The sequence below is a fragment of the Callorhinchus milii genome, unplaced genomic scaffold (assembly GCF_018977255.1).
Source record: "Callorhinchus milii isolate IMCB2004 unplaced genomic scaffold, IMCB_Cmil_1.0 Scaffold1, whole genome shotgun sequence".
Taxonomy (NCBI): domain Eukaryota; kingdom Metazoa; phylum Chordata; class Chondrichthyes; order Chimaeriformes; family Callorhinchidae; genus Callorhinchus; species Callorhinchus milii.
Window position 1 is genome coordinate 38,607,113 of NW_024704742.1, and position 20,676 is coordinate 38,627,788.

At 41.2% G+C, this 20,676-nt stretch overlaps 1 protein-coding gene across 11 annotated transcripts; it reads left to right on the top strand.

Moving 5' to 3' along the window:
- Positions 1-543: 543 nt before the first annotated feature.
- Positions 544-18,076, top strand: hnrnpdl (heterogeneous nuclear ribonucleoprotein D-like). 11 transcript variants are annotated; one of them, XR_006085488.1, is made up of 10 exons: positions 557-741; positions 1,852-2,020; positions 3,698-3,859; positions 6,173-6,304; positions 11,598-11,700; positions 13,569-13,736; positions 15,997-16,112; positions 16,362-16,462; positions 16,782-16,886; positions 17,399-17,449. XR_006085488.1 is itself a non-coding variant. In XM_042340550.1 (9 exons), the coding sequence occupies exons 1-8, from the start codon at positions 617-619 to the stop codon at positions 16,446-16,448; spliced, it is 1,062 nt and encodes a 353-aa protein (XP_042196484.1). In that variant the 5' UTR covers positions 557-616; the 3' UTR covers positions 16,449-16,462; positions 17,399-17,449. The 11 variants fall into 11 exon arrangements, 7 of the variants coding, with proteins under 7 accessions (XP_042196471.1, XP_042196480.1, XP_042196484.1 ...); XR_006085489.1 differs by having other exon boundaries at positions 16,000-16,112; XR_006085490.1 differs by having other exon boundaries at positions 11,598-11,667.
- Positions 18,077-20,676: the final 2,600 nt, after the last annotated feature.

Below are 20,676 nucleotides of genomic sequence, written 5' to 3' on the forward strand. Positions count from 1 at the left end.
AACTGCCGGAGTCTAACCAGCTGAACCCGTGCAGCTCGCCGTTGGTATTGCTGTCCGGCAAGCGTTCCCAGTGCCGGTCTAGCGGAGACCAGCCTACCTGTTGCAGGGCTTTGGTTCGCAGGGTTGACAGGTAGGACAGGTGGGGGTGAGGGCACACAGCACAGGTGTGAATGGAGTGAGAGAGAGTGAGTGAGTGAGTGAGTGAAACTGATTGACTTCCCGGCTCGGTGATTGACAAGCTGACTGGCTGCGTGATTGGCTGGACCGGGGAGGTCACGTGCCGGACCTAAAAAGCCCGTAGGGGGGCGGGGTCGGGGAGGAGGGGGGGGGGGCGGGGTCGGGGCTGAAATGCCCGGATCTTCCTGCCGACAACGCCGCCATTTTGTAACGTCCGCGACGCCGAGACCGACCCCCTCCCCCCCAAAGCCCGGCCCGGCCCGGCCCCCCCCCCGCACCCGCCCCGCCCAACCCGACCCGACCCCGCCCCGCCTCACCCAAACCCCCGCCCCCCACCCACCCCCACCCGCCCCCCCCCGCACACAGCACCCACACCCCGAGAGACAGACTCGCGCACACACACACACACACCCCACACACACACACACCCCGGGCCGCCATGGACTCCGAGTACGATTACACGCCCTCGTCCGCCGGCGGCCTCATGGAGCAGACCATGGCGGCGACAGACGAGTTCCCCGAAGGAGCCAAAATAAACGCGAGCAAGAACGAGGAGGACGAGGGGTGAGCGAGAGGGAGAGAGGGAGGGAGAGAGGCCCAGGTCTTTGTCCCGGTCCCCCCTGTCCCGGCCCCTGTGCTGTCAGGGTGTGAGCGGGCGGTGTGATTACTGTGGTTGTTAGATACACACCCCGGTGCGGGTGGGGTGGGGGCGCTCCCCCCCCCCTGGCCCGGCCTCCCCCCCCACCCCTGGCCCGGCCTCCCCCTGGCCCGGCCCCCTGGCCCGGCCTCCCCCCCCCCCCCCCCCGGGCCCGGGCTATTATTTTATTATTAGATTATAATGTTATGGGGTGGGGGTGAGGGGAGGGGTACAGTCAGTCACTCAGTCAGTCACTGGCCCTCTCCACAGTCCCCGGTGTATCCCGTCCGTCTCTATCTGTATCTGTCTGTTGTGTGTGTGTGTGTGTGTGTTTTTTTTTCTGTGTGGATTTTGATTCGTGGCGCATTGACTCAGCTCTACACAGTGATGTGACCTCCTTTTCCCCTCCTCCCCTTTCTCTGTCTCGCTTCTTTCTTTATATATATATAATTAAAAAATCTGCCCCTTTTTTGGGGGGTTAAACACACACACACACGCACTCGCGCGCGCGCGCGCCAGGTGTGTTCGTTTGTAATGAGGTGTTTTTTTTCCCCCTTTTCCTTTTTTTTTGTGTGTGTGTTTGTGTGTGTGTTCATAAAAACAAATGATCGTGTGAAGCACTAGCTGAGCTAGACAGTTTCTTTTTAAAGCAACCTCCTCCTCCTCCAAAGAGTTTGAGGCACCCACCCTTGCTTCCATCTATTATGCACCGACACGTTTGCAGAGGAGAGATCTAAGTGGTTACAGATTTATACTTGTTATGAGGGGGAAGGGGAGATAATTTTGGCCAGGGACAGGCGAATGCAAATGTTAGGTTTTATATTAGAACACGAACACGTTTCAGCGATCATTTAAAAATGCAAATTGCACATTATCATCAAAGGGGGTGGGAGGGGGGGGGACGGGACACACACACACACGGTGAAATAATTTGAGCAGCATTAGTGGGTACTGTACATGAGTATTAATTTTGTAATGTAGTTACACGTGTTAAAACAACAATAATAATCTTTTTTCAAAAATATTGTTGTCCACAGAAAAATGTTCATTGGGGGTCTTAGCTGGGATACCAGCAAGAAGGATTTGACAGATTACTTATCCAAGTTTGGTGAAGTAGTGGATTGTACCATAAAGATGGACCCCATTACTGGGCGATCAAGAGGATTTGGTTTTGTACTATTCAGAGAGCCTGCAAGTGTGGACAGGGTAAATTACTTTTACTTACTGTTTTGTAGTTTGAAGATTACAAAATGGTTGTTCATTTATTTATCTTAAATTGCATTGGCATGTTCAAAACTGCACTCTACAAATGTATATGAACACTTCCTTGAAAATCTGAAGATCTTTGTAACCAAATAACCTAAAGAAACTCATTTTTTCACTTCCTTTGTTTACAGTAGTTATTAGTGTGTTTTATTGAGGTGTTCTGTTCAGTTGCATAATTAATACTATTCACGATTCAAGTATTGGTAGTGTTAACCAGCCTGATTTGGAAGACTGCCTTACAATATTTCTCTCCTTTTGATTTGCACTTGGGGTCATCCATAATTGTTGTGTTTGCAACTTTATGGAAAGAGAATGTTCCATATGCGTCTTATTATTGTTTTTTAAACAACATATGTATGTGTGTATATTATATTTGTTGGGCATAATGATCAAAATATCTTGTGATAAAGATGAATCCTTATCGATAGACCCACGGAAACCAATACTTCGGATGAGGTTTTAGAACTTGAGTGATTTTTACTTAAACATTATCCATATTGTACGTATAAACTGTAGAACCTTACCTGTGAGAATATTGTTCAAAACTCGATCGATTTTGAAGATATTTGTTGTCAGCAGGGAATGATACCAAGAAGCGTGCAGTTTGTGTTCTTGTGGCACTGACCTCTGCTTTTCACCCAGTTCATGACTAATTGGCAGGAAGCTAGGTGAGTAAAGAGCGGATGTGATCATTTTAAGTACACAAATGTGCTTTCTGATATTGATCCCCGCTGGGAAAAAATATATTTTGGATCGAGGTAGGAACTGCTCCCCTCCATGGGTAAGCTTCTTTGGCTCATGCTTCGTGAATAATAAGTAATTGGCCATTGTAGCCCAGAAGATATTACTTTTTTTAATATCTCTGTATGATTTGAAGAAACTTACCTATTAAACTATTTTAAAAAAGCTTGAATCAGTCATAGACATTGATATTTGTGCAGCAGAGATCAATGTTATGAATGAATAATTTATGTAATTATGCCATTTGTTTTTGAAATCTTGTTTCAATGAGATCAGAACAAGGAACAAGAAAGGAGAGCTCAGCGGCATAAGTACACAACTGTGTACATGAACCTCTGACCTCTGGTGCAGAAGATTGAATATCTTTGTAACAGATGGTTGCTAGAACCTTTTTTAAGACTGAAGGTGGGGGAGGAGAAAAAAGTGATGAATTAGTTGCAAATATTATCACTATGAAAGAATAAATGATGAATTTCAGAGATTATCGGCACAAAGGAATGTGTGAATTTCTTTAAGAGAATTTATCAAAAGTGCAATTTATCAAAAATTTAAAGGTAATAAGATTTGTACCTTGAACATGGTGTAAATATTCTTGGGGCAGATATGTAATAAAGCCAGTACTTTTACCTTTTCACCATGAGTCAGTGAGCCTTCAACTTTTTAGGCTCAAAAACTGGGACTAAAGCAGAGTCCAGAATGGAAGAACTTGAAGCTTCAGAGATGCAGTTTAGATTTTCTGAAGTTTGTGGTCACAATTGGTGCACAATGATGATTATTTTAAGTAATGGTTTCAGTGATTAGTCTTGTCATTTCAATATGTAGGGGAAATTATTGAAACTTGTAGCTTTAGTATGTTAACTTCTTAAACTCTTGCAGGTCTTAGAACTCAAAGAGCACAAGCTGGATGGCAGACTCATTGATCCTAAACGAGCTAAAGCATTAAAGGGCAAGGAGCCAGCGAAGAAAGTGTTTGTTGGTGGTCTTAGCCCTGATGTACCAGAAGAAATGGTTAAGGACTATTTCGGAGCGTACGGAGAGGTAATTTATAACTCATTGCCTCATTGGCAGAAAGACGTTAATGTTAATGGTTACTATTCATAGTAAATAGAGGCAGTTTCTATTTTTAAGTTTATGGGAAGTCATCAGTAAGATTTGGAGGATCACATTGACAGGTGTACTATGTATCTTTGACAGAGTTCTGGACTAATGTTTTGATTCTTCTATGCTTTGATCAACTGTCAACTAAGTTGTCGTTGTCAGTTGATTTGTAAAATTTTAATAAATCAGGAATAAAAATCAAGACTATCCCTTTATTAGAAAGGAAGGGCAGTTTGTGTCAAACATGTTTAATTAAGTATTTTTAAGGTGACCAGTGGATTGACTAAGAGATTTTTAAAGGGCCATTATTGAATGAAGATTGGATTTTCAAACTCTTTGCATTTGTACCAATGATTTGTAAATATTTTTTATGATACACTACAGCCCCAAGTTGTGGCAGCAACCAGGTTCCAATGTTATACTTGAAACCTTTTTTGTACTGTCTTCTTTCTCAAATTGTTTTGTGCATAAAATTGACAAAGGCACAGTGCACACTGGGCATTAAAATGCACACTTGTTCATAATGCCATACATTCATACATAAAGTTTAAACGAAAAATCACAAGAGCCCAAATACATGTGTCTTATAACTAAGGAAATATCTTCCAGCTGGGAAGTTAGTTTTATTTTTCAAAATCTTTCTTCTTTCAAAGAAAGAGCATTTTGTTTGCTTTTGAAGGACTTAAATACATTCTTTCACTTAACACACTTCCTTTCATAGGGTATTTCTGTCTTGCTACAATGAAAAATTCCTCTCGTGCTCAGTTGCAGCCTTCAGTCTAACGTGACCAAGTCACACTTTGAATTCCTAGTCTTGCAAGAAGCACATTTCCAGCCACATGCTATGGATTCAAATCTCAGCATCTCCCTCCACTGCTGAATGTCTGCAGCAGTTATTTGAGTGAGAATCGTTTTAATGTAACTGCATTAAAATACTGCTCTTTTAATCGTTTTTTATAAGGGATTAATGATAATCTAATTCTCATGTTTGATGTATGGCCTTTTGTAGATGAAGATTGGTCTGTGAAGTTACTTTTATGGTAGTATTTGTTTGTAGTGGTTGACTCTGCACACAGTGCGTTTGATTATTGACCCAACAAATTGAATTCCCTTTCTCTAGGTAGTGATCAAAAAAATTGTGATGGCTTTTTTGATCAGTGAGGCATTATGTGACATTAAACCATGTTAACCAGGGATGTTGCACGTTTGACCTCTTATCTGCTGAGTGAGGTTATCCCAAGGTGTACCTCTTTGACTATGCTTTTTGCCATCTTTCTTTTCCTCACCCCACCCCTTCAGCTTCCACCCCCAGCTCAGGTGCACAGCCAGCGGTGTTAAGTACTTTGAGACTTCTTCTCGACCTGAAAGGTGCTACATAAATTTAAATTATATTATATCCCAGCTGTCAAAAAAGGGTGCTAAAATCCTATCTTTTGAGTAGGGAGGTGAAAGTAAGCCAGAATTCCCCAACTAATTGCTGTCTAGTAATCCCTGAGGGAATGTATGTACTTTGGATAGCTAAGAACCATTAGTAGTTTCTTGTTCGTCAAATAAAACCCCAGATTTTTAGATGGGGGGGAAAGAGTTTGGTGGTCTACAGAGGAGAGAGGGGATGCAGATTTTTGCATCAATAAGGTAAATTTGGTGAAAATTTAAATTTATTTCAAGACCCTGCCTCTCACTTTTATGCCCTGGCGCTTCCTTACCTCTCCAATCTGATCATATCCCACTCCATTACTCGCTGCCTTTACTCAGTTGGCTTGGGTCTTCTGCACGTTTCTCACCTCCTCTGCTCTACCATTGTAGGCTGTGCCTTCAGCCACTATCCCCTGAATCTCTAGAACTCCTTGCCTCAAACCCTCTATCTGCCCCCTTTTTCCCCATTTTCAAATCACACCTGAAGTCTTTCTTCTTCAACCATACCTTTGATCACCTTCCCCTGTAGAAAACATACTGGGTACGAACAAAACAGTTGATTTATTGATGTACACATTGCAATATTTGCATTTGTGGATATGTGCACACATTGGGCACCATCCCAAATACCAACAAAATGCTCAATTTGCTTTCTTAAACTGAAATTCGGGAGATTATTGCTCTTTACTGATTGATGTTTGCCAAAAAGGTATTTATAATGAAAATTTGTTTAAAAAAACTATTTTAAAGCAAATTATGAACAGAGAACGGATCAGGTTTGACTCAGATTCTGAAACAGATCACTCAAATTTGATGTAGTTGAACTTTGCATTGCAGATTGAAGGTATTGAGCTACCCATCGACAACAAGACAAACGAGAGGAGAGGATTCTGTTTCATCACGTTCAAGGAGGAAGAACCAGTAAAACGGCTTTTGGAGAACAAGTATCACAATGTAGGATCTAGCAAGGTATGTGTAGTAAGATTTTTCATCATTTGATATAAGGAGTACGTAATATTATGTTGGTTTTAGTGAAAAGCACCTTGAAGCTTGTATGCCAAACTTTCTTACTTCAAAACATTATTTGGTTATGCTATGCCATGTACAGTATGATGTGCAACTAGTAAAGTCTGGATGTGTGTTCCTTTAATTTTAACTTGATTTGCAAGGATATGGGGAAATAGGACTGATTAGGTTGCTCTTCCAAAGAGCCGGCACAGGCACGATGGGCCGAGTGGCCTCCTTCTGTGCTGTAATATTCTATGATTCTCTAGGACATTTACGATTCAATATTTATTTAAACTTGTATATCAATCATGTGAAAAGGCAGTGCAGCTTATAAACAATAAAGCTTATAAACCTACTGATTGTCGCTTTATTCAAGTTCTTTTTAAATCACAATTATCCAGAAAAAATATTATCTTTTACTGCCTTCTTAAGTACCATTCTATAGTAGTTAAGCTTTCAGATGGTGAACACAAAATTGTAGTGTCACCTTTAGAAATAAGAAGGGACAGCAAAATAATGGGAAACTCGAGGTGTTGACCCAATTTCAGTCACCTTTTACATTAGGCAGATCTGAGGAGAAAATCTATGAGATGGCTGGAAGAGTAGTGGGATCGATCCTGCATTCTGAAGTGTTTGGGTAAATTTACCTCAAAGACCAAACTCCTTGAGAACAATGTCCCATAGATAACTGAGAAATGGTTATTTCTCCTGTTAGTCTTGATGGCAATTGATTTGGTAATTTTCAGGAAATCATATTTTTGTGGAGTTGTCAAACTTGTAGGGACCAAAGGCTTACTTATGGTCATCTTGTTGGTGTGTGTTTTTTTTTCTTGTGCCATATTCTGTGAGTACTACCTGCGGTCTAAATTGAGATTGGTGGTATTTTCCCTAAAATTGTGTGCAGGATTTCAGAAGTGACTGACCACTCCCTCTCATGTTGTGGATGAAGCAGTAACTTTCGTTCAGTTAATAAGCCCTGCCACTGAACAAATTGATTAAAACGTATTGTGTGGCTGTGAAATCTTTCCAATCTCGTAAGACAGCTACGACAAGACTTTGAAATTCTGGATCACACCACAATCAAGAGAGAACATTTTGAAAACTTTATCTCTTCCTCACCATATTGCATAGTTTCTCCTTGCCTGGGTGTTTCACAAAACAAGGAGTTTGTAGGATATGATCGAGGGGGTTATAGACGTTAGGCTGTTTTTATTTTTTGACTGGGTGAGCACAGTATTTAAATTTTTTGTCTTTCATTTATTAATAATAATAATCCTTACATTTGATATAGTGCCTTATCACGTCTTCGAGACGTCTCAAAGCATTTTGCTTTGATATTGCTTTGGTGGAGTTGTGTTAAGCACAGTGTTAAGTTGGAAGTCTTTTGTGTGCCTTCCACTTACAAACTGGGTGCAGCTTTCAAATATTAGAGGATTGGAATGATGGGAATCCCATGCTGCTGTTTGGATATGACTTTGGGATGTTTACTCAGTGAATTACACACCTTCATGATGGAGGTCTACAGTTTGATGGAGCTTCCTTGGCTACAAATTAAACAGACACTGCTTAAGATAATAGTGTAGTGTTTGTGTCCCATCATACAGGTGTGAGAAAGATTCTGTCTTCCAGGGGTTCTGTGTTTCTTTGGCTGGTCTGAAGCATCCAACTCCAATGGCGTGGGTTAACCTGGGTTGATTCATCACATCAACAGAATGGCGTAGATTAGTGGACAAATTACTCAAAAATGGTGCATTAATTACACCATAATGCTATCAACTGATGCTTTTTAATGCACTTACATAACATCCACCAAAACAATTTCTTTGAATAATCCAGGAACTTCGCCAACCTAGATATACCTGCCAAGAACAACTTGCTAGTGACAGCGTTGTGATGAGCTCTTCCCTGAAGGCAAACCAGAAAGTTTTATTCTCTCGTACACGCCCAAGACCACACCCATAGGGTTTAACTGAACAGAGATATTGATTGTTTTTTTTGTCTTGGGTGTGTTCACTGTGAAGAAATGTTGTGCTCCACATATTATTTTCATCATTTACTATGTGGAGGTAAGCGGTGTCTCCTTGGAGCTGAACTGGCTCGAAGTTGACATGTTTGGCACCAGAAGGTTTGTGGCATTCTTGGTAGTTCCTGAGCCAGACAGATCTGCAGTATTCCAGGGCACTGCTGATAACAGCATAGCCAGCCTGGCTCATCGGCAGGACCTGGAAGGGCAGACCAGCCACTGGGGGCAGGGAATCCTCCCACTCAGCTCCTGTTCACCCTGCAAGCCCAAATCCTAACTTATAGGGTGCTCCCAGCTGGACAAACAATGGGAAAGCTTGCCAGATAGTGCTATCAATGGTAAGCCACATGGCTTTAGCTGGATAAGACTCCAGCAGTACTCCCAACGCACAGCTAGGATCCCCAAGACATGGCTCTTGCCAACCTACTCCTAGTATTTTACAGAATTAGGTAAGCAGGATGTGATCCTCCAGGGAGAGAGTACGCATTCCGTTCCAACAATCTATCTCTGGGATTTCCAGGTGAAGTGGGGATGTTTGGTTTGGATATTCTTAGCTTGGTGATGGGTTTCCACGTGCGTCAGACACCCGGATAACCCCCACACCCCCATCCCCCAAGAAAATAATAATAATAAATTGCTATGTATTGTGTCATTTTTTAAAATATGTTTTTAACTTGGTGTAAGTAACAATACCTCCTTAGGTCTGTTGTGTGTTGTCTTCCTCACCACCCTGTCCTCCAGGCTCCATTGTGTGTTCAATTACCACTGGAAGAAAGTGAATATATTCCAATGAGAATGGGCTTAGTAGAAGTTACTGTTGTGTAGCACTTTCACTAAGAATATGGAGAAATCATTAGTCTGAATATGTTTACAAGTACACAATCACTATACAGTAAATCCTGCAAAGCACTTTAACCATTTTGATGATGTGATAAGGTGCAAATAGGATTATTCTTTAGGGGATGAAAAATTGCTGGGACCCTCTTCATAGTGCATGTCATTAAAAAAAGTTTAAGTTTTCCATATGTATCATAACCTTGTTTGGTGGGGTTTAGCAGTAGACAAAGGGTTTTATTAACTAGTTTTATTTCTTAGTGTGAGTTTTGACCATCTTCTCCTTGAGCTTTTATAATCTTAAGGGATTGAAGGTTTCACAATGTCTCTTTAAATTCTGAGATGCACGAAGAGAGCTATATAAATGCTTGTTGATGTTTTTCTTAGTTGCATGTCTTCTGTCTCGTGCTGTATCTGATGAATGACTAACTGCTGCAACTAAGGTCAAAATGTTGAAATAAGTATACTAGATTGCCTTTTATCCATTCTTTAGTCCATGGAATTATCCCAAATATTTGTTTCATACAAATGCCATAAAAATGAGTTCCTTTACTCCTACGGTTTTTGCACCTCCAGATTTCTAAGCAGCAATGTTGTCTTAGTTCTTTCAGAATTGTTTATGATGACAAAGGGAGAATGGTCCTTTTTTCAGTCTTCCAGTGGATCAACATGAGTGGGCCCCACATGAAATCTCTTATTTATGAGTAGCACAGCTAGTAATAGAACTGACTGATTATGGAACTGTTTGACAATCTAAAAATACACCAAGGAACAGCACCATTTGCTTAGTGTATTAAGAGGTATACCTTTAAAGCGGGAAACTAGGATTAAAAATATCTGCTGTGATTTAACAATCCGTCAGAGCAGACTAGATGAGCTCCTCCTATTCCTAATATTGTACTGCTGATCCTTTAAGCAATTCACATAGAACATTTAACAGCTCTATTTCTAAATTCAATTTTACATTTTTTACTGTTTGGATACTCCTAGATCCATAACAACAACAACTTGGATTTATATAGTGCCCTCCATGCTGGGTGGTGTCTCAGAGCGCATCACAGTAACGGATCCCGGGACCGAGCCAGGGGGAGGGGGAGGAAGGTAACCAAAGGCGCGGTCGAAAAGAAAGGTCTTCAGCAGAGACCTGAAAATAGGAAGGGAGGGAGCGAGACGAAGGAAGGCAGTTCCAGAGCCTCGGGGCATAGTGGCTGAAGGCACGGCCGCCGAGGGTGGAGTGGAGGACTCGGGGACGAGGAGGAGGCCAGACCGGAGGAACAAAGGCAACGGGTACTGTTTTGAGGAGAGAGGTCAGAGAGGTCGGGGGTACAGAGGAGTGCAGGGACTTAATACAAGGGTGAGGATCTTGAAATCATTCTCTCTGGGATAGGCAGCCAGTGCAGTCTGGCAAGGACTGGGGTGATCAGGGAGCGGAGTTTCGTGCGGGTGAGAATGCGGGCGGCAGAGGTTTGAATGATTTGGATTTTATGGATGATAGTGGAGGGGAGACCGGCGAGGAGGGCGTTAGAGCAGTCCAGCTGAGAGTTGACAAAGGCATGGACAATGAAATGTATGCCTCTTTGATGTGGGTTTCACATTGGTGATGATGGCTAGGTGCCAAGACATTGGGAGCCAACTGGAGGGATAGAAGTGAACAGAGTAGAAAGTCGAATGGTCTGATTTTTAATAAATCATGCACCTTTACTTATTTGTATGTGTATCTGTTTCAGTAGATTCATCTGGCTATCAAGGTGTCAGCCTGGTTCAGTTAGTGGCACTCTCACTTGTGACTCAGATTGTGAGTTCAAACCCAACGTAGGGACTCTGAGCTCATGGTCCAGGCCAACACTGTACAATGCTGGGAAAGCTGCACTGTCAGAGATGCCATCCTTCAAATTAAACCAATTTCCCATCTGCCTGTTCAGGTGGATGTTAAAGATCTTTTGAACGGAAAAGGATGTTTCTTCTGGTGTTTTGGCCAACAATCCTAGATAACATTGGACATGTGCTTCTTGACTGTTTGTGGAACGTTGGTTGTTCAAATTGACTGCTGTGTTTGTCTACAAATAAAGTCACTAGAATTTACAGTAAATTCTGTGAAGCGGTTTGAGACGTCTCAGCAACATGAAGCACTATATCATATAAAATGATTATTTTACACATTTTCTGGATAAATCTTTGTGGTACAAGTGTGTGTGTATATATATTTTTATATGACAAATGTGCCATATTTTTAATTTTACTTAAACCGCTTCACAAATGATTCTATTTCTTATGCTTATCTTTTTCCTTAAAGAGCAAAATTACATTTTAAGAAAATGAGCAATACAGAATAACCTTTGTTTAATGATGCTTTTAGTTGATAAATTCCTTTGACCTATGACTTCACAATTTTCACAGTGTGAAATTAAAGTGGCGCAACCCAAGGAAGTCTACAGGCAGCAACAGCAACGAGGAGGCAGAGGTGGAGGTGGGTTTGGTGGAAGAGGTCGTGGTAGAGGGGGTAAGTTCATTTCCTGACAAGTGGGTTTTGAACATCAAATGGTTTCTTTACTGGAAAAGTAAAGGAATGCATGGCTAGGTCAATGGTTTCATCTGGTTAGTCTTTTCCTGCTTGAAAGGAAATTCTATGTTGGATGAGGTACGTATACCGTTTTGAACGAAGATGTTAATTGCTGAATTATGAATGTAGAAAAATCTAATCGATCTGTGTAACATCATATCAAATATATGGCATTCATTTGAAAATCTATCTGTTGCATTTATATTGCAGAATGCCTTAAGGAAGCAGTCCTGCAATGCCACCTGCAGCTCCCATGTTTTAGAAACGATCCAGTTTATTTCCCAGTGCAGGTTCTGAAAACTCACTTCACTGTAATACGCATGGTTGGTGTGAGTGGTTTAGCCTCTCAACCTTCTGCGGCCAAAATTGTGGCTATCTCCGGTAGCAGATGTTGTGTTGTGGACATCACTGATTGCTGCATTGTTTACTTTGGTGTGAACAGCTTCATAACTTTATCAGAGGGAAAGTAAATATTGTAATTTTACTGTAAATGGTATAAAGACCCTGTGATATTGAGTTGGGTGTCCAGAATGTTTACAAAGCTGTGGTTCATTGAGGGTATTGGTAGGTACAGGCTAATCCTGTTATAATGCACCTTGCCATTGCAGGTTTGGTTCTAACTCAGTCATCAATCGGACCAGAGAGTGCGGTTCCAGGCTTCCCTGTGTGCTGGGCGCAACTTATGGGAATTATTTTCAGTCATTTTTCAAGAAATGGCATGAGTCACACCTCCTACGAGCGGTACATAGGAAATAATGTTGAAGTGGCCAAGTTGGCTTTGTGTCCTCATTGTAATACAATGTTTGGGTTTATGGATCTAAAACAATGCTTCATAATGGAGTCTGTCTGTATTTCCAATGAAGTAAATTGTTCTGAGGTGTCCTGCATGGAGACGGGTACAACTAAGTCCACCAAATTAAGGTTAATTTTTATCTCCTTCCAGTTACTGTTTTTATGCTGGGGATAGGCAAAGAAGATTCACTGACCTAGATTCAAGTTCTGCTTGTGGTAACTCACACTCGTTGGAGATTGGTACGACTGTGAGAGTTGATCTTTTTCTGTGCACAACCCAAGACAGCACCGTCTTTCTTGCAATCTTTCTTCCTCTTGCTCTCTGGTCTAGTTTCTTGGGTGGAAGATTGTACCAGTAGAAATTCACTGTGGTCCTGCATAATAATGACTGCTATTTTCTCTAAATACATGTTGTATTGCCATATTAGAATTAAGAAGTGTGTAGTTCCTGGCTGGAAACATTTAACCACCCATCATTTGGACTGTACTTCCAAGTGTTGTGTTGCGCTTGGTGTATAAATTACAAAAGCACATTTGAAGAATGCCACCAGAATTGAAAGTTTTACAATTTGCCCAGTAGTTGACTAGACTATTTTCAATACATTTTCCTCAATCGGGAAGCTATCTGTGTAATTTAATTTTGACTATTTGTGAGGCTTTTTTGGTTTTGCACGAGGGGGTGTGCCTTCACATTAAATGTTGACATCTGACAACAATGGCGAGTGGCATGCTGAGTAAAGGCAGTGCTTTTTGTGTTCACTTGCACTGGGCCACTAAATCTTCCTGCAGATAGACACACATATAATGCTTTTAGCCTCTGAATACTTTCTGTTTAGGTGGTATAGAAGTAGTCTCTTGTAGACTTTCTTGAGTCCTGGCATTAAATTTGTTTGCTGTTATCTGGCAGGCATTTATATCTTGTGGTGTATATTGGGTCTCTTGTAAGCTTTCTGGGGCATGACATACAAGAGTCGTAGAACAAACTCCAAAGTTGTTTGTGTTGCTATTTTTTTTAGGGCAAAATCAGAACTGGAACCAGGGATACAACAGCTACTGGAATCAAGGTTATAGTAGTTATAATAATGGCTACAGCAATCCTGCGTACAATGGCTATGGGGGTTATGATTACTCTGGGTATAACTACAACAACTATGGATATGGCCCAGAATACAATACCTACAATAGTAAGTAATGCAGTTGGAGAATTAAATGGTTGCACATTTCCTGTAAAAAGGTGTGGTTTCAGAGAAATACTTGTGAATTGTATAGAAAACCCTGAAAGGCATTTTACTTGCTGAACACTGTAAAAATTGTGACAAAAAAAAGAAAAATGTATTTTGGGGAATCAAATAAAAGAGGCTTGCAGCTTTGTGTCACCTCTGTCCATTGTGTTGCTTATAGCTGGGGCCAATAGAAAATTGTGGAAATATTTGGCAAAAACTGTGGGGAAATTTGACCAATTTTGCCAAAAATTGCGAGGGGTTGATTGGTACTATTTTACTACTAACCTACATATTTTCACTATTGATAAAAACTAACTATGAAGAAATAACACATATTAGATGGCCGTAAAAAAAAAATATTAATGCTTTCTTTAACAAAAACTGGGTGGCCCACTTGGGTGGGGGGGAGGGGGGGAGACTCACAGAGACACACACTCACCCACAGACTTACCGACACACTCACAGAGACACACACAATTACAGAAAGAGAGCCTGAGCGACACACTCCCTCAGACACAGCGAGCGATACACAGACACAGCGAGCGACATACAGGCACAGACAGCGAGCGACACACAGGCACAGACAGCGAGCGACACGCAGGCACAGACAGCGAGCGACACGCAGGCACAGACAGCGAGCGACACGCAGGCACAGACAGCGAGCGACACGCAGGCACAGACAGCGAGCGACACGCAGGCACAGACAGCGAGCGACACGCAGGCACAGACAGCGAGCGACACGCAGGCACATTCACAGCGAGCGACACGCAGGCACAGACACAGCGAGCGACACGCAGGCACAGACACAGCGAGCGACACGCAGGCACAGACACAGCGAGCGACGCAGGCACAGACACAGCGAGCGACGCAGGCACAGACACAGCGAGCGACGCAGGCACAGACACAGCGAGCGACGCAGGCACAGACAGCGAGCGACACGCAGGCACAGACAGCGAGTGATGCACGCTCACAGGCACAGAGAGACACACTCACAGACAGCAATGCACTCGCAATCACAGAGCGACGCACTCACAGACACAGAGCAACGTGCACTCACAGACAGTGACATATACTCACAGTTACAGAGAGACACGCACGCCCATGCACTCAGAAATGCACACAAGCACAGAGGCACACACTCACAGAGAGAGTGACACACACTCACATATACAGAGAGACGCACACTCACAGATACAGAGAGACGCACACTCACAGGCGTTTACAGACAGAGACACACTCACAGACAGACACTCAGAGACACATCCACAGGGAGAGAGACGCCCTCACACAGAGACATACACAAACGCATACAGGCAGAGGAGAGAGACACACAGATAATCTCAACAGCGGGTCCTCGGGTTGAGTGAAGTCCATTTCCCGCTCGTGCCTCACCACCCACAGTAGCATCGAGCAAACAGCCGGGCAGTAGCGTGCGGAGGCCCTGTGCTGAGCACACTTTGTTTTTGCTGTTTGTAGCAGAGGAGATCGTTCATAGCGGATTCCATGGAAAAATTGCGGCCCACTTTTCTATTGGTCCAGCTTATAGCTGCTGATAAGCATATCAAGTATCTACTTCAATGTTGACATTAATACTCATTACAGTGGAACCTCAATTATCCATGAAGATTTTCACTGTTGCATGTCAGTAACTGCTGAGCATCAATTTATTTGAATTAAAGTGACAGACCAAGTTGTGTGTAAGTTTTGGATTGGTAACCATTCATGTTGTATGTGATTTAAAAGTGGTTTTGTACAACATTTATATGAAAGTGTGAAGTGGCTTCATGAGTTTTTCCAAAGGGTACTCGAGTCGTAAAGATGTGCAAGGTTTCAGGTTCAATACCTGATCTGTGAGTTTGTTGATTCCAACTGGGGAAGAAGTAAAGATGCTCTCATTGGCATCACTGTATTAGATTAGGGTGGGGAAAATCAGTCACCTGTCTTATCAGTCATCGATGCTCAAATTGCATTGTGTGAACACTGGGATAGGATCGGCTTGACTGGCAAGGTATTAAGAGGGTGACCGACAGCCATATCCAGAAAAAAAAGTCAAATTCCTTCATGAAGGTAGCAAATTAGCGAGTTGTTTTTTTTTTGGAAAAATGCTCTTGACAAAAGAGAATAATGTCTTGGCCTCATATCTGTTTAGTCAACTTTTGACTGGGTAACACTATTCCATCTTGGAGGGGGGAAAACTGACATTACTCATCTTGCCTCATAGCAGATGTGCCTCCTGTTGGCCAGTCAAGGAGTGGCGTTGACGGTCGTGGAGAAGTCTGCGGCCTGGACTGCCCTGTCCTCCCTGCTCAAGGAGGATGTTTGGGGGTGAGTGGCCAGGTGGGTAAAATTATGGAGGTGAAAGACTAGGTTAAGCCATAGTTCAAAGTGGGCTCTTTACCCATTTTTTTTTAGTTCTGCAGCTTGCTGAGAATCAGTTTGGTTGGTACTAGCAGTTTTTTTTCTTAAGTTATTAATAAGTGAGGCCAAAGATATCATTCAAATTTGTAAATTGGCCACCTTATTAATGTGCATAACAATTCTGCAATTAAAATTTAACAAAAAAAATCCATCCATCCCCTTTGACAGGTCAGCAGAGCAGCTATGGAAAGGCATCTAGAGGTGCAGGCAGTCACCAGAATAACTACCAGCCATACTAAAGAAAAACTGATATAGTTATTTCACTGCAGGTATGTAACTCTTGTTACAGCTGATGAAGAACTTGAATCGATTTGCAAATGTATGTTTAAATATGTAAAATAACAGATTTTGTAATTATCTCGCTCAAAGTACTGTACTTCAGGTACCCTTATTAAAGAGTTTTCACCTCGAGTGATTGTGACTTTTGTAACAGGAGGTGTTAAAAGGTCTGAGGGATTAACACTTTTTAACAAGTCTGTAAATTTAACAGGTAAAGTACAGCTAATGGGTACAAATAAAGGACACAGCAAGACGAAAGGAAAAAGTTGTCTTCTAACTCTGACATTATACCTTGTTTGTACCCGCCAGCGGGAACTTCATTGCAGGACACGTGTCACCCTGACCACACGATTCTCTTGGGGCCGCGCATTGCGGACAGAACGTGAGGTGTGCTCGTGAAAATGCTGCCCTGTGGTATGGTCTCTTCCAACATCATGTATCAACGTTAAAGATAAACTGGAAAACTTCAGCCTTTGTCTTCAGTCATCTTTGCATTATATAACATTGGATAAACATTTCTTACAGGCATTTGTTTTAATGTGTAATGATTTGGTACTGCATAATTAATACAGTATTCTTTATTTGGTAACAGCTTGTATTTCACTTATGGATCTTCAGTGTGGTTTTTTTATTATTTAAAAGTTAAACATTTTAATGCTTGTGTTTTTTTCTTTATAGCTCAGTAGTGAAACTACAAATGGTAACCAAACAACCTCAAGCAAGCTGTAGATTATTTTGGTTTGACTGGGTTAATGTGTCAGACTTGCCAAAACTAGGTCTGATGTCACTAGAGCTGATCTGCTGCAGTAAAATGCTTTCCGGTGCAGCACCTTGAAGTATTGGCCTGTGTATTTTCATTATTACAGTTTTGTGTAAAGCTTGGAAAACTTCTTTCTTGTTCTAAAATGTATTATACTCTCTCTTAGGTGGAGAAACGGGGACATATACATCAATTTAGCGGAAGAGCATGTCAAGAGGAAATGTTAAATCTGAAAGCATCTTTGTTTCCCTTTTGGGACTTTTTTTGTACCACATTAAATCTCAAGTCAACATCGTTCTTGCCCAAACTGTATATAGCATCTAAACATTTTTTATGTTGTAGTTACTTTGCTTTGTATAACCTGAGAAACGCATTCCTTTAACTTCTGTGTACTGTGATAGTATATAATACAGTTGCTACTAACTGATGTGATGCAACATTTGTTTGTTGGCGTACCCTGTTGTATGTGATGCATTGCATCTGTTGCTGTAATAAAGGTTTCAGTATGAATGCTCAAATGTTTAATTGTGTTGTGTCAAGCTTACCGTTAATTACGGTAACGATTTGTATGGTTGTAGGGTAGGGGGAATCATTGGTTGTGATACATTGAACTACCGTGTTGAACAAAAAAGTTGCCAATTTACTCAGTTGCATATAGAAGAACTGTTTTTGGTTGTGAATATAGGTTTAGTTAGTTAAAAAGTTCTGTCTTCTAAAATGAATTACAGGTGATACAAAATGTGGGATATCCCTGCTCAGATTGCAGTTCATTTTTCACTGTTGTGTGTGTACCATCTTCCAAATGTATAAATCTTGTGGAAGTGCATTAAAGATCTGAATGTTATCGTTAACCGTTTATTCATGGTGGCGGGGAAGCGTGCAAGGTTTCTGTACTGTTTTTTGGCCCTTGCTTTTACAAACTGGCTGAGTCAAAGTAACTTAATAGTGGGATACAAGATTTGCCATATTAACCAATAAAACTATCGCAATTATAACCAGATTTTGAACAATGGGAGTTGAGTGATGAATTGATTCTCATTTGCTGAATAATTCCCATATAAAAAACTATCAAAAATTTACTTTGATTGACTTCATGCCAGTTAGTAAATTTCACAAAGATTTAACCTAACTATATATCATTGTTAATGGCCGACAAACCATCTGAAAAGGCAGCGCAATGGATGCAATGATCTTTAAGTAAGGTAGTTGCAAATTCCATATATGGTGCATTGAACTCTGCTGCACTAAGGTCCACTTGGACCTGCCTTAAAAGCCTTTAAACTTCTGGCACGTACACAGTATTTGTAGTCTCCCAAGTCCTTTCTGGCACTACGAGTCTTGATTGTTTATTTGGGTGTTCACAAAATTCTCACTGCTGAGTTGATAAGTTTAGTTCCAGCTCTCATACCTGTGCTGAAATAAATAGTGCTAAATGCTACTCAAAGGGAAGGTCTATTTAAATTTCTGATCAATGCTTCATTGTGGAGTCCTGTAGCTCAGTGGTTAGAGCACTCGCTTTGCAAGTGAGAGACCTGAGTTCAATTCCAGGCAGAGGGCGAAACCTTGGGCAAGTTTCCTTACTCCACACAGAGCCTAATAATAATCCCTCCAAAACCAAAAACAATAATAAATTGGTCATTTTCAATCTACGACTGTTTGTGGGACATTGCTGTGCGCAATTGGCTGCCGCGTTCGCCCACAAATATACAGTCAATTCACTTTACAGTGTGTTCTGTGAAGCGCTTTGGGACGTCCTCCTGACGTGAAAAGCGCTATATCAAATGCAAGGATTATTATTATTACCTGATGAATGATCATTGTCCTGTAGCTCCTCGGAAAATACATTTTGACTGGATGTTGGTTGAGGACATTTTTAAACTCTTATCCAGGTTCATTCTTTCCAGATATCATTTTTCTGTTTGCGCCATTCATTCATCCCATCTGCCTTGCGGTTCAGGTGAATGTTAAGGGTTCTTCTCCCCACCTCCCTTTGCTGGTATTTCGAAGAAGAAGTTAAGTTTTTAATTAATTTAACCAGGGTTATATTCCCTCATTAAAATTCACTCCATAAATTGGCTTGTTAGTTGAATGTTATTGGATTTGCCTGTATAATAATTGAGATTTTCATTCTGGCAAAGCACTTCAATAAGTATAACTTTAAGTTGCCGAAGGACCTGCCTGCAGTTATGCTGTCTGGGCTCATACATATGGAATAACTATCAATATTTAATGATGTTTTACATGTTCAAACCAGGAAGAGGCAGTATTCTAAATTGACACATGGGACAGGGGTGTAAATCTATTTTGTGGCAAAGATCATTTACAATTGGTACAAAATGAGGCAGCAAATTCAATTAAGTTTGCTAGATATTGAGAACTCCGAGCAAAAGCTTGAACGGAGAGACTGGTTCAAGCAATCAGATCTACAGCCAATATTAGTCTGGTCCAGTTCATAATTGAGGTAAGGAGCCCAAGTCTGGCCTTTTTTGAGTGGAGCTAAAGATTATTGGAAGTGATATTTAGAATATTGCTTCCATCAACAGGGATCACATTTAGCACAGAGGCCAGGTGGTTCTGAATGCATAACATTATTACTTATAAATTGTTTAGTGTTTTATGCAGTCGGTGATATAAGGGAAGGTAATCTGAATGTTATTCGCTCTAATGCCAGCGACAGTCCAGAGTGCAACAAGGCTAATCCCCAGTGTTAGAGGGATAAACTGAATAACAACTAAATATGATAATGCCTCAAAACAGGAAACCTCTGAGGGGACATTATAGAACTATAACAATCTAAATGACATATAGATAGTATGTCTAGATAATACTTCCAGGTACACCAAAGTAGTAGGATGATGGCGCAGGTTCAAAAAAACATTTGTGGGATAGAGCAGGGAGTATTTATATAGGGAGTAACCAACAAACAGAACTAATCAACGAGAAGGATGGCGGAGGCCAACAACCTGGATTCATTTAAGACAAGCTTAATGCTCACTTTCTCTTGTGAACTAAGTTCCTGGAAAATTATCTCATGGTATTGGAGGGAGGGGAAAGTTGAGGTTACAGATAAAAGTAATAAAAGCATCTTTAAAGAGGAATAAATACTGTGGGTGAATTAAATATCTACAAGCATTATAAAACGTTTTAAATCATAGTAATAAATAGCAGCAGAGTGGCTGAATGGCCAACTGGTTCAGAATTCTTTTTGTTCCTAGTTAGCTTCAAGACAATCTAAATTAATAGTTTAGTTCTGAGATTAAAACCAAGCAATGAACAATCCTGTAGGAATTCTGTTCATTACTAGGTACCCAGTGGCAAATTAAGCAAGTCAAGGAGAAATTATATAGCATAAATATAAGATAGTACGGTTCTGCGTACTAAAATTAAATACTTTTGTTCAATTTACAGATTTGCAAAGTTGATGAACCATGGAAAGTCGAACAA